Below are 14358 nucleotides of genomic sequence, written 5' to 3' on the forward strand. Positions count from 1 at the left end.
AGACCTCCACCGAAAGGGGAGGGTTAGCCAATAAAGCTGAGAAAAGTGATAGGCCACAAGAATGACCCCTCACCATGCATTGCTAAAACCAATGCAAACTCAGTAAAATCTGAATGTAACTTCCGAGGCCAACTCAAGTAAACCTTAAGTTTGGACGAAACACCAGAACAAGTCCGATCGCTAGAGAAAGACAGAGTCTAAATCGGCGAAAGACCCACAAGGACCGAGTCCAAAAGAGCAAACAACAACCACCACCACCAACGGAAGAAATGGCTGTTGTACCAGCCGAGGCTGAAAAACCCGGATGCCCTAATGCCGGATGTTGTTCCCAAAAAACACAGACTAAGACGTCTGTGAAAGGAAGAACCTCTCCGGATAAACCTGAGCTGAGGACTTAGCCTGAAAAAGCTGAGTCTGCTTAGGTAGAGCCCGTTTTGCTGCTTCAAAGCTTGAAGAGCAAAAGAAGAGACCTGAAGGTCCCTACACATCTTTATCTCCTTGGAGGCCAGGAGGCCAGGGAGGCCTTGGAAGCCAGGAGACCTTAGAGGCCAGGAGGCCTTAGAGGCCCGGAGGCCATGGAGGCCAGGAGGCCTTGGAGACCAGGAGGCCAGGAGGCCTTGGAAGCCAGGAGACCTTAGAGGCCAGGAGGCCTTGGAGGCCATGGAGGCCTTGGAGGCCATGGAGGCCTTGGAGACCAGGAGGCCTCAGAGGCCAGGAGGCCTAGGAGGCCAGGAGGCCTTGGAGGCCAGGAGGCCTTGGAGGCCAGGAGGCCCTAGAGGCCAGGAGGCCTTGGGGGCCAGGAGGCCTAAGAGACCAGGAGGCTTCAGAGACCAGGAGGACTTGAAGGCCAGGAGGCCTTAGAGGCCAGGAGGCCGAAGAGAGACCCATCCACCAAGGGTGAAGAACTAAGGGTGTCTCATTGATTCCTCACAAACTAGGAATGGGCGAGGAACAAGTCCCGTCTGTACATGACCGTATGGGCATTGTGCAGAGAGGAAGGCCTTCTCCGTTCTAAATTCGCCCTAGCAAAGGTGGAGAAAGCATCCCCTGCGTCCTGCTCTAAACTGAGAGTAAAGGGCGCAAAGAACTCCGTAAAGGAGTGTCTCCGAGATGGAAGCAAGTTCCAAAAGCTGTCTGCCCACTTCCTCAGAGGGGAAGAGAGTCTGCTCAGAGAGCAGGGGACTCGAAACGTTCCCCAAAGAAGAAGTTCCGGCGTGACCGGCAAAGGTGCACGCAGAGGGGCAAAAGACGACAGCAAATTCCGGGACATCTTGGGCAAAGGCAACCTCCTCTGAGCCGCTAATGTCCCGAAGCTGGGAAGGCCGGAGCCTGAAGCCCCTTTCCTGCAGGTCAACGGCCAAACTTCACCCCTGACTAAGAGGAGGATGAGAGGCGTCGAAGACCAAAGGCACAGGAAGTGAGGAGAACGGCAGAACCCACTACCGAAGTGTGTGGTAGCTGCTAATCCGCCTGAGGCAGGGAGCCTGCAAGCCCAAAGGGCACTGCTGACGAAAAAACCAGACTCAAACCAGATGGGACCATAGCAGGTCCACTATCCAGTGAGCCCCCACTTCCGGCCGGAGCCAGAAGCGCAGAGGTCGCGTACGATCGCCGACATAAGGCAAGGTTCAAACCGAACGTGACCATAGTCTGTGCACTAACCAGTGAACCTACGCTTCCAGCCGGAACCAGACGCAGAGCTGTCGCGGACGACTGCTGAAGTAGGGCAAGCTCGAACCAGAAGTGACAGCAGCCTGTGCACTAACCGGTGAGCTCACACTTCCGTCCGCCGCCAGAAGCGCAGAGGTCGCGTACGACCACCGCCGTAAGGCAAGGTTCGAACTGAACGTGCCAGTAGCCTGTGCACTAACCAGTGAACCGATACTTCCAGCCGGAACTGGAAGCACAGCCGTCGCGTACGACTGCTGCCGTAGGGCAAGGCTCGAAACCGGACGTGACAGCAGTCTGTACACTAACCAGTGAACCTACGCTTCCGGCCGTAACCGGAAGCGGCGCTGTCGCGGACAACTGCTGAAGTAGGTAAAGGCTCGAACCAGAAGTGACAGCAACCTGAGCACTAACCAGTGAACCTACACTTCCGGCCGGAACCGGAAGCCCAGCTGACGCTGACGACTGCTGACGTAGGGTAAGGCCCAAACCGGACGTGACAGCAGCCTGTGCACTACCGGTGAACCTACACTCCCGGCCGGAACCGGAAGCGCAGCTGCCGCGGACGACTGCTGACGTAAGGCAAGGCTCAAACCGGACGTGAACGTAGTCCGAACACTAGCCAGTGAGCCTTTTACTTCCGGCCTGAGCCGGAAGCAGCTGTCGCGGACGACTGCTGACGTAAGATGTGGGACGCACCGGACGTGACAGCAGGCTGCGCACGAGCGGAAGAACCACTGCTTCCGGCCGGAGCCGGAAGCCCAGCTGTCGCGTACAACTGCTGGTGTAAGGCGGGGTTCGGTCCGGACGTGAACGCAAGTCGCTCACTAGACGGTGAACCCCTACTTCCTGCCAAAGCAGGAAGCCCAGCTGTCGGAACCGACTGCTGGAGTACGGAGAGGTTCTGACCCGACGTGAACGCAAGTCGCTCACTAGCAGGAGAACATCCGATTCCGGAAACCGGAAGTGCAGCTGCCGTAAACGGCTGCTGCAGACACCAACCTTGAAGTGGCCGGATCCCCGGAGGGACATGCACTGTTGCGCTACCGCAAGCGGAAGGCAACAAATGCCGGCCAGGAAGAGGAGAAGAAGATCCCCAAGGGACCGTCCAGAAACATCGCGGTGGACAGCAGCCTGGTCCGGAGAAGACCCAGCGTCTGAAGGAGAGAACGTCGCCTAACCCCCAGGCGGGGGGCAGAGCTGGCGACGAAGTCCGCCGCGGCAAACCTCGCGAACGAGGGAATCTATTTCTGGAAATAAGCAAAAGATAAGTGCAGACCCCAGAGCCCTAGACTCTGGAGCCGAAACAGACGTAAAACGACAGCCTTAGAGGCCAAAACGGACGGCAGAGAGCCAGACGGCCAATCGTCCGTAACATAAAAAACGGCACAGAACAACGTAAAAAAAAAAAAAAAAAAAAAATTGCCTAAAATTGTGCCAACATGAACAACAACGGAGTTCTTCAAAATAAGAGGCTGCTGAGGGATAGAGCTTAGCAGGGCCCAAGCCCTAACCCTCGGCCTTAGCTCCCTCTAATTCTCATTAACGGCCATGTAAGCACCGAGAGAAAAATAATCAAACAACTGAAACTAGCAAAGTCCGAAAGGACGCCAACCTTTCAGAAGCCAGCAAAGAGGGCAGCTAAAACCAGTTTAGGAGCTACCAAAGGCAGCTAAACAACTAGCTATACGAAGAGTTAAGCGTCCGAGTACGGACGAAAAATCAACATAACAACAACATGCTAGCTAAAAATGGCGACCAAGGAGGAAGCCACAAGTCTGAAAATAATAAAGTCCGTACAGACACAAACATTTCAGAAGCAAGCAAGCAATAGATAAGCACGTACGTAAAAGCTACCGACGGCAGCTACAAAGCAAGCTACGACAGCGTTAATAGACCGAACACGGCTAAAACAACAGAAGCCCGACAACGTGCTAATGCAAATGGCGACCGTGAGGAAGCCAAACAACTGCTGAAAACTTCAGAGTCCAACGGACATGCGAAATCCACAGCAGAAACAATAAACATACAAGAAAAAATGAACGATCTCACCAGCTGCAAGCCAGCAAGAAGTAGACGGGGGCCGAGGCCGGTAGGTGCCGTAGACACAAAACCAGCCAGAGCAAAAGCGAACACAACCGTCACCCTTGAGTGATAGTAGTCGATTGAAGGGGTATCACGTGACCAGCACCATTGATGACGTAGTAGGCTACATGGGACGTAACCCAGGGTGTCAGTCAGTCTGGTGCAGTCACTTTTTTAGTTGGGGTTGCTCCCCTTATACCTAGACGGGGTAGCTTTTATCATAACCTAAGCATCGAAGTGGGTCAATGCAAATTATGTGATTCGGCGTAAGAATATGTAATTATAATCACTTCTTGTGGCTACTAAACAATAACAATAAACTCTTAATACTTCTTTAAACGTTCTGTAAAAAGGATTTGTATGAAAAGTGTTGAAAAGAAGAGATAAAATAAATCCTCAAGGCAGTGAACACACTCACCATGCACTGACATACGAAAGCAGCCACACAAACACAGCACAGAGGAGCGTGTGCAGATGCTTTGCAAGAATAAGCTTGAAAACCAGTTTGAATAAATAGCAGCAGATAGAGCTGCATGTCATAATCAAGTAATTTATTTGTTTCTTGTCTGGCTTTATCGGTCCGACTAAACTACGCGCCAGCACGCGCCAGCTTGAACCATAGCACTTATATACTTTATTTTTATATTTCTAGTTAGTTCATCGTCCATTCTCACATAATACAAAATTTCAAACTTCAATGATAAAAAATACGGAAGTTATGACGAGTTTAAGGAGAGCTAATGCACTACTCTCAAATCCGACGATTGTCGGACATGGAGCCACGGCCTTAGCTAGGATAGCTCTCCTATAACGCGTCTTAGCTATCGTAAATTTTATCACTGAAGTTTGAAATTTTGTATAATGTAAGAACTGACGATGGAATGACTAGAAACATACAGATAAATTATATAACAGCTATGAATCTCAGTAGCGTCCACTTAAATTTGGTAGCGCGCAGTTTTAGTCCGGATTTTGTCGGATTTGAGAGTAGCGCATTAGCTCGCCTAAAACCCGTCATAACTACTGAAATGTTCAACACTCAAGCTTGAAATTTTGTATTATGTAAGAATGGACAATTAACTATATAGACTATAAAAATAAATTATGTAAGTGTTATGGATCACCGGGTAGCGTCTACTTCAAAGTGGTAGCTTGCTGTTTAGTCAATGGCGGAAATCGTCGGATTTGAGAGTAGTGCATTAGCTCTCCTTAAACTCGTCATAACTTCCGTATTTTTCATCATTGAAGTTTGAAATTTTGTATTATGTGAGAATGGACGATGAACTAACTAGAAATATAAAAATAAAGTATATAAGTGCTATGGTTCAAGCTGGCGCGTGCTGGCGCGTGCTAGCGCGTGCTGGCGCGTAGTTTAGGCGGACCCGGCTTTATTGACTGCATGCCGATCATGTGGCATGGCAGTGACTTTTCACTCTTCAGTCGGAAATACACTGTACATAACACAGCTCCCACTCTCCCTCACTAATGCCTACCCCAAGCCGTGACAACTGATGCTTGGAAATTGTGTGGAAGAGTACACCTCTCTATTTCTCTCCAATGCTCTTCCTGCTGACATGCGGTGACACCGGACACCCCACAGAGTTTAGCCAGCTAACCCTCCACCCCCCCCCCTTTCTCTCTCTCACTCCCTCCAGCCATGTACTGTTGGGGGCTGTGGCCAGAGAGGCCAGCTGCACTGTTCACTCAGAGCAAAACCAGTTGACTGTGTCGTAACTTTTGACAAAGCAAGACAACTGAAGGGTTCATAGATTAGGCAACCGACTCACTGGTCAAGGCTGAGGGGAAACAAGAGTATCTTGTCAATGAAAGAGGTTACACACAGACACACGATGGGTACACGTGCACTCAAGTTATCAGTGACTGTCATCACACCATTGCGGCTGTGATCTTTGTACCAAGAGCCGGACTGCTCTGTTATCGATTTTGTTGTGGTGAAAATTTGATGATGGTCTGTCCGTACATTGGAGGTATGACCTGCTGTTGGGACCGAAAATGAGTGTCCGCGTCCACGTTTTGCAGGTGTCCGTTTAAGCGGGGGCAAATATAGAAGGAAAACACTCCGTGCCGAGCAAATGTGTCCGTACATGTCAGGTGTCCGCTCACGCCGGGGGCCGTACATTGCAGGGACTGCTGTAATAAGACTGACAGCCAGATATATAGACACAGACACAGATCGAGTGTAACCTTGTAAAATGTTACACAGTAATATACTGGTTATAAAAACAATTCCCCACTAGCACACCTTTAGTGAGATATCACAATGACTAAAAACACCCAAAATGTCTCTTCTTGTCCTTCTGTTCCAAACTGAAATTTTTTGACATCAAAATCCAAACGAAGTTTGTGAAGACATCAAAATACCAAAGATGGCACAATGATGGCATAATGTACAAGTTCTGTCATTTCTTTTGCATGACTCCTGAGAGGAAATGACAAAGAGTTTTGGAAATGAAGTTGTTCTTGGTGACTCAGTCATATCAGCAGTGGAAATTGACTCATGAGATCACTGCCAAGCGGTGCATACATGTATCGGTATCATATTTTTGTTAACTTTCGGTTTTTTTCCCCATCTCTCTCACCCCATGTGTTGTTCATTATACAGTGTTTATCTCTTATGCTCTGGAAACAGAATGCCAACCACAAATGTTGACCTCCCACCTGTTGTGCAAACTCATGCAGAAGATGCAGCATGTACTGGTCCTGAGGCAGCAGGGAGTTGTAGGGAAGCAGGTCACGATCAGGGTCAAGGTCATACAAGTTGCCAAGCAAGTACCTCATGGACTTTCTCACCTGTAGAAAAATGTTGTAAATTGTTAGTCTGCACTTGGTGTCTTTTGTCTACCCTGCCTATCCAAGACATTCAGGCTGCTTGACATTCCTTTTTAATACGTACCAACAGTTTGCTTAGAAAAGCTAGTGCCTGATGATGATCAACAAACCGTAAAAATCTTAGGCATCTGGGGCCTAGCTGTTGTCTTGTGTTTACTGGGTGATGGCTTATAGTCAGCAATTATCAGCAATGGTAAGCCTCACTACAATAGAAAATGTGCTGACAAAGAGCATCTGCTGAATGTTCCATTTGCTTGTTATTTTAATTTTAATATTTGTCCATTAATCAAACCTTGACTCTGCACCACATGAAATACGTACCGGCACGGTTGGCCTAGTGGTAAGGCGTCCGCCCCGTGATCGGAAGGTCGTGGGTTCGAACCCCGGCCAAGTCATACCTAAGACTTTAAAATTGGCAATCTAGTGGCTGCTCCGCCTGGCGTCTGGCATTATGGGGTTAGTGCTAGGACTGGTTGGTCCGGTGTCAGAATAATGTGACTGGGTGAGACATGAAGCCTGTGCTGTGACTTCTGTCTTGTGTGTGGCGCACGTTATATGTCAAAGCAGCACCGCCCTGATATGGCCCTTCGTGGTCGGCTGGGCGTTAAGCAAACAAACAAACAAACAAACAAACATGAAATACAGTGGAACCCTCCTTATAAGACCCCCATCCCCAAAATGTAAGACTTCCCCCCTTTAAAACCCCTACTTTTCAGATGTTCTGTTCATGTCTGAATTTACCTCCATTTTAAGACTCACTCCTTTTTAAGACCTGATTTTGTTCTTCAGATTTTGGGTGGTCTTAAAAAAAGGGGATTCCACTGAATGATCCTATAGGTCTATCCATCTCACCTTGAAGAGCGATTCACTGAACATTCCACTGAATGATCCTATAGGTCTATCCATCTCACCTTGAAGAGCGATTCACTGAACATTCCACTGAATGATCATAGGTCTATCCATCTCACCTTTTTATTATTATTATTATTATGGTGAGCTTATATAGCGCGAACCACAATTAACTGTGCTCTCCGCGCTTTACATACTAATTTCTGCCGTGTGAAATGGAATTTTTTACAGACAGACAGACAGACAAACAAACATTTTTTACACACAATATATAACGCATTCACATCGACCAGCAAACCTCAAGCCTGTTAGGCGAAACTTTACCTTGAAGAGCGATTCACTGAACATTCCACTGAATGATCCTATAGGTCTATCCATCTCACCTTGAAGAGCGATTCACTGAACTGCTGCAGGATGTTGGGTCCGATCATGATGTTGGTGTGAGCGTGACTGTGGCCCACCCACCATCGCAACACCTCCACTCCGTACGCAGGGTCTTTTTTCTTGTCCTGGGTAGATAGATAGAGAGGCATAGATCCATTATCAAAACAACGACTTACAGTTACTTCATCCAGTTACAAATGAGGTCATTTGTTTAGAATGAAACACTTGGGTTTATTTGCCTGAAAAATGTGTGTGTGTGTGAGTGTATGTGTGTGGTTTATTTGCCCCACAAGTGTGTGTGCGAGTGCGTGTGCGTGGCGCGTGTGGGCAGGGGGTGGATGTGTGTGATCTGAAAACGAATTTTCACTTGAGCTGACAATTTTCACAAACAAAAAATTTAGCTGTAAATCATTCTCACTTGGAAAATTTCGCTTATACCACACATCATTCTGGAGTGGACTGACCTTTCCGCCATTGACCACTGTGTCAGGGTCCACCACGTTGCCCAGAGACTTGGACATCTTCTTGCCGCTCTCGTCTGTGGCAAAGCCATGCACCATCAGGCTCCTGGCAAAACACATTTCACACGTGAAACAACCAAAAAATAAAGTACGGAACTGCATCAACAACAAATGCACTTTTAATTGACAATCAAATACATAACCTAGAAGGTGACACAAACGGATGACCACAGCCAATGTCGACCTCTGGGTCAATAGAATACAATACGACATGATGAAATACAATCTTCTTGTCACTAAATTCGTATGTACTCTACATAAATCATTCTTCAATGTATGGTTGTATCGTTATCATGCTACTTCACCAACTGCCTTTGCACAGTTGCCATCTATCTACAATGTTTTTCTTCACCCTTTTCAACTCTGTGTTCACACAAATCTTTTCAATTGAGCCATCATAGGCAAATCCAGCACCAAGCAGCTCATGAAAAAAGAATGGTTAAATCTTTGTGCGACATCAAGTGATAAAAAGAACAGCAAGTACTAAATCCACACATACTCAGCGAACAGCAATTTTGACACTCAATATGAGATTTTCTGAGGTCATCAGATTGCATCAGACAAGGACAGCCTTCCTAATCTTCATTCGTGAAGTCAAGCCAAAAAAAAAAAGAGATGAGATTTAAAGTGTCTAGTTTGAATAAATGGGTTTACCTGTACGGAGCGTGACCTTGAACAGCCACAGACGTCAGAAGAGAAGTCTGGAACCACCCACCAAACTGATCGATTCCTTCTAGGTACATGTCAGCCTGACCTCCCACATCTGATCCAAACACAAACAAATCATTCCTCTCCAACTGCACATACCCTCACTTCCAAAACTAGTGCATTGTGTCAAACTAACAAGTAAGCGAACGACGAAGAAGAAGAAGAAACTAACAAGTAAACATTGGCCCCTCCACTGCACAGGGAAGGTACCCCCAAAAAACACAATCTTAATCTTTAGAAATTAAAGAGACAAACAGACAAATAGAACCCTCTAGAGTCTGCTTGTCTTTACATGACTTCTTCTTCTTCTTCTTTGTTCATGGGCTTAGACTCCCACGTTCACTCATGTTTTTAGCACGAGTGGATTTTTACGTGTATGACCGTTTTTACCCCGCCATTCAGAGACCATGACTCAAATATGAGCCTGACAAGAAAAACAGTGGATGAATTTGAGAAAATGTATGCACACACCCCAACCCAAACAAAAACAAAACAGTAGGCACAATCTAACTCAAAGGGAGTCACCTTGAACCAACAGTACAAAACCATCAGATTGATGCACAAAGTATCACCTTTGAGGACAGAGGCCCAGGACACTCCACTGTCAAACCAGATGTCCATGATGTCTCTCCCTTTAATGTAGTCCTCTGGAACACCCTTGTCCAGCTACACAAAGACCAAAAGATATACCGTAACATTTGCTTAAGCTCGTCCTTAATTGAGCCCGAAGTCGACTTCCTGTGCAGTCTTTTTACTGAAAACTCAGTGCTAAATCTACGTGCGACCAGCTTCGCGAAGCATACTTCGCGTAGTCAACTTCGCCCAATTTATGACAGGCTTTAAGCATTCAGTTCATGTCATCATCTGCATTACATTTACTGTGGATATGTAGAATCATGCTACAACAATAGCGAAAACTTGGCTTTTACACTACCAGAATATACTGCAAGACGCTGTTTTGCAATGAAACCTCAAGTTTTTGGGGGGTCCCTAGGCACATGCACACCATACACAGACAAACTGCTACACAGACACACATATGACTATTCCCTTGACACAAACAGCAGCGCAAGAAGTACGCATACCTGTGAGAGTAACTGTGCAGGCAGAAGATCAGAGACTGTCAGAGTCCACCAAGCATCTGTTCCCTCCTGTCTCAACACCTCTTTCAGATGATCAACTGTTTCCCTGGAACATAAGAAGAACAGAACTTAGTTGTATCTAACTGGCAACAACATAATATCCTTTGATAGAGGAGGTCAAACAACAATATACTTAACTTGCAAGAAAAAATGAACATTATGTGCTTTATCTGTTGGTAAAATGATGCCAGAGATGTTTGTTGAGATGCCACCTTCGAACAAAAGATGCATTTCCTTATCCCAAATATAATCATTACCTTGACACAAGTCTACCTACCAGAAGACCACATTTGCAATGCAGGCTTGGTCCAAGGGTGCCCTCCTAAGACAGGTACCACTGTGCTAGCAGTTTGAGTAAAGTATGCTTTGTTTATGTTTATTTGATATCTTGGTTTGATGGTGGTGGTGGTGGGGGGGGGGGGGGGGGGGCTTTGTTGAAAATGCATTGTTGATTTTCATAAAATATCCATTCAGAGTGATAAAAAGAAAGTTGGTTATTCGATTGGTTCTTGGTTGAAAAGGCTTTGTTAAAAATGCAATTTTGATAATAAAATACCCATTCAAAGTGATATACAGAAAGTCAGTTATTCAATTGCTTGGTTTCGGACAAAAGGGGTTGGGGATTTTGTTGAAATTGCAACGTAGATTATCACAAAATACCCATTCAGAATGATAAAGAGAAAGTCCGTCAGAGCCGGTGCAAGGCTGACCTGGTGATGAGAGGATCCCCTGTGGTACGGTGGTAGAAGACAGGTATGGGCAGACCCCAGACCCTCTGGCGTGAGATACACCAATATGGCCGCTTCTGCAGCTGCTGTGTCATGCCGTGCTCCGACTGACGGGGAATGATCTTCACATCCTGCAGGCATTCCTGGATCACAAGAGGACGGGAAAGTTAACGACTACAACAAGTATCAATCTTCTTCTTCTGTGTTCCTGGGCTGAAACTCCCACAAACACTCATGATTTTTGCACGAGTGGGTTTTAATGTCTTTCAAAACAATTCGTTTAACAAAAAACAAAGCGAAAGTATTCTCACATTTTTGTTGAAGCTTTTTCAAACCATACTTCATCACAAAAAATATTAAAACCGTCAAATGCACATGAAAACAACATGAAAGGGACATGTAATAAAAGCCTTTGCTTGTTTTGTTTTCAATACACAACTCAATTGAATAATATCATTTTTAAACCAAACCAAGCTTAAAACAAGAGCAGATTTTGTCTGAAACAATTAGTTTGTATTAACACATATACCAAAACTCACCAGAGCTTTCTCCTTGAGCTGCTGCGTGTTGACAAACCACTGCTTACTGGCACGGATGATGACAGGCTTCTTTGTGCGCCAGTCGTAGGGATAGCTGTGAACAAACTCCCCCTTCCTCAGTACGTGGGCTCCCAACAGGTCAATCACTAGATGGGAACACAGAGCAAATGTCATCATTACCCTTTTGCACTGTGTACTTTGATTGCACCTAAAACAGCGGCAGTGCATAATTCAAGGATTTTTCTATTTTTGGGTAAAAAGTGTAGGAAGCGCCTTGTACGGTGGAACCCCCCTTTTAAGACCAAAAAAACCCCTGAGAAAATCAGGTCTTAAAAAGGAGGGAGTCTTAAAATGGAGGTGAATTTACAGACAGTGTGAACAGAAAAACTGAAAAAGCAGGGTCTGAAAAAGAGAGGAAGTCTTAAATGAGGGGGTCTTAAAAGGGGGGTTCCCCTGTACAGTGGTACCTGCGATGTGAGGCCCTTCTGATGAGTGGAAAGGAGTGTCCTTGTCTACAGTCCTGACCAAAATACACCTGTCATGACAGGCCACCTGCAGTGTAGGGACACTTTTAACTATTCCCAAGGGTGTCCTTTCATCGCAAGTACCACTGTACAAAAAAGCGCCTTGTAGTCCTGAAAATACAGTACTTTTTTTACTTCTTAAGCTATGTTTCCATATAGCCACGCGACGGCAGCACGATGAAGGCAACAGCAACAAAACCGATCGCAACAGTAGTAACAAAGAACGCGTGTTTCAATATGCGCGATGTGACGGCGGCAATGTGGCGCGCGACGGTTCGGCGGCAAGATTTTGTTACAATTTGCTGCCGTGCAGTATTCACGTCCAAAGTGGGCGTGGTCTAAGTCTTTCTAAATATTCGAAGACCCCCCACAACCAGGTCAAAAGTCTATTTGACTGTTTTTTCGTCAGATACATGTATTCTCTGAGCTGCACATATAGTCCAGCAAAAATTCCTTCAAAGGTTGTCAAACGTACCGGGTTCGTTCCGCTTTTTGAGAATTTTGTTAAAATAAAAGGTTGTTTTCTTACATTTCTCGTCTTTTCAATTTTCTAACCAACATTAGTTGCTTCAAATTGTTTCTCTTGATTACTGCATGGTTGTGTGAGATTTTGACCAATTTAACAGAAGAAGTCAAGCCAGAAAGAACACAAATCTGCCATGGAAACACTCACAGCAAAATTCGCTAGCGGCATCGCGCTTTTGTCGCCGCCGCGCCGCTAAATGGAAACGTAGCTTCACACAAAAACGTTCTCAGGAGAGAAAAAAAATTCTGCTTTTTGAAAGATTCCAGTTCAAATGAAATAACATGCAAACATGTACCTGCTTCATCTGCATCCTTTCCAACTTGTCTTCCACGGAGCTTCTCATCCACTGCCCCATCCATGTATCGGCCCACCTCATCCACACCACAGTTCTGAACAACATCAAAACACAGAAATTAACACAACTGAAAAGGATCATTATAATCAGATGAATTCTGGAAATTTTGTTTGTTTGTTTGTTTACTTAACGCCCAGCCGACCACGAAGGGCCATATCAGGGCGGTGCTGCTTTGACATATAACGTGCGCCACACACAAGACAGAAGTCGCAGCACAGGCTTCATGTCTCACCCAGTCACATTATTCTGACACCGGACCAACCAGTCCTAGCACTAACCCCATAATGCCAGACGCCAGGCGGAGCAGCCACTAGATTGCCAATTTTAAAGTCTTAGGTATGACCCGGCCGGGGTTCGAACCCACGACCTCCCGATCACGGGGCGGACGCCTTACCACTAGGCCAACCATGCCGGTAATTCTGGAAATACCTCTGTCAGGTTCGAATGGGTTGTGAAAGAGTGAATGCTCTTGCTTTTAGTGAGGCAAGCTTTCTACAAGTGCTCCTTGTCCACGTGTTTCAGACGCATCCCTTGCAACTGACTGGCCTATAATGTCACGTGGGAAAGTTTGACACACTAAAAGCAAGAGAAGTCACTTTTTCACAACCCGTTCAAACCCAACAGAGTTATTTCCGATCATCGTCTATTCTGATGCTATGTATTTCCCCATCTAAGGTGTCCGTAATTAGCCATGTGGATAGTGCCAACATAACGACATAGAGTCTCAAACTCTTGATGGTTTTTTTTCAGTATAAGTAACCTCTGGTTCACTCTTTCATAATGTCTAATGCTGTGCAATCTTCTATCTAGGGTGACCAGTTAGCTGCATGGAACTTCGCCAATGTAAGAAACAAGTTTGAAATTAGAAAATATTTTCTTAGTATTTGCCACCACTTTCATAAGGCTAGTTTTGCCTTTTTAAAATGTTTGAACTTAACTTCTTCACCCAGCATTTTTGTGCAATATTTACCACAGAAAGGTCATGCTGAAGAGCAATCTGGAAATCATCGTGACCGTGAGCGGGAGCTGTGTGCACCAATCCTGTGCCCATACGAGCAGTCACATGCTGCCCTGGTAGGAACGGTAACTCTGCCCGACTGATGGGGTGTGCATACTTTGCTCCCTTCAAATCTGCTCCTGTGGAGCAGAAGCAAGGCAACTGCTTTTAGCATTTTTGAATTAAAACAGCTATGAACGAATAAGATAGACAGAGAATGTAGTACAGAGTGGAACTGACAATAAAGTACACACCGACAACCAGTTTAATAGTCACAGAATAAAAAAGACACTGCTTCCCTTTCTTTCTTTCTTTATTTGGTGTTTAACGTCGTTTTCAACCACGAAGGTTATATCGCGACGGGGAAAGGGGGGAGATGGGATAGAGCCACTTGTCAATTGTTTCTTGTTCACAAAAGCACTAATCAAAAATTTGCTCCAGGGGTTTGCAACGTAGTACAATGTATTACCTTACTGGGAGAA

The 14358-nt window shown here is 45.9% G+C and overlaps 1 protein-coding gene across 1 annotated transcript in view; it reads right to left on the reverse strand.

Annotated features, from left to right (window-relative positions):
* LOC138951665 (isoleucine--tRNA ligase, mitochondrial-like) overlaps nucleotides 1-14358 on the reverse strand; it is a 32203-nt gene that overhangs the window by 5398 nt on the left and 12447 nt on the right. The window contains exons 9-18 of the mRNA XM_070323210.1: nucleotides 13850-14016; nucleotides 12820-12913; nucleotides 11475-11620; nucleotides 10918-11078; nucleotides 10151-10253; nucleotides 9638-9731; nucleotides 9012-9120; nucleotides 8301-8403; nucleotides 7836-7961; nucleotides 6433-6564 (exon numbers count right to left, since the gene is read on the reverse strand). Of these exons, the coding sequence (XP_070179311.1) occupies nucleotides 6433-6564; nucleotides 7836-7961; nucleotides 8301-8403; nucleotides 9012-9120; nucleotides 9638-9731; nucleotides 10151-10253; nucleotides 10918-11078; nucleotides 11475-11620; nucleotides 12820-12913; nucleotides 13850-14016 (1235 nt within the window). The remainder of the gene's footprint in view (nucleotides 1-6432; nucleotides 6565-7835; nucleotides 7962-8300; nucleotides 8404-9011; nucleotides 9121-9637; nucleotides 9732-10150; nucleotides 10254-10917; nucleotides 11079-11474; nucleotides 11621-12819; nucleotides 12914-13849; nucleotides 14017-14358) is intronic.

This window comes from Littorina saxatilis, linkage group LG17 (assembly GCF_037325665.1).
Source record: "Littorina saxatilis isolate snail1 linkage group LG17, US_GU_Lsax_2.0, whole genome shotgun sequence".
Taxonomy (NCBI): Eukaryota; Metazoa; Mollusca; class Gastropoda; order Littorinimorpha; family Littorinidae; genus Littorina; species Littorina saxatilis.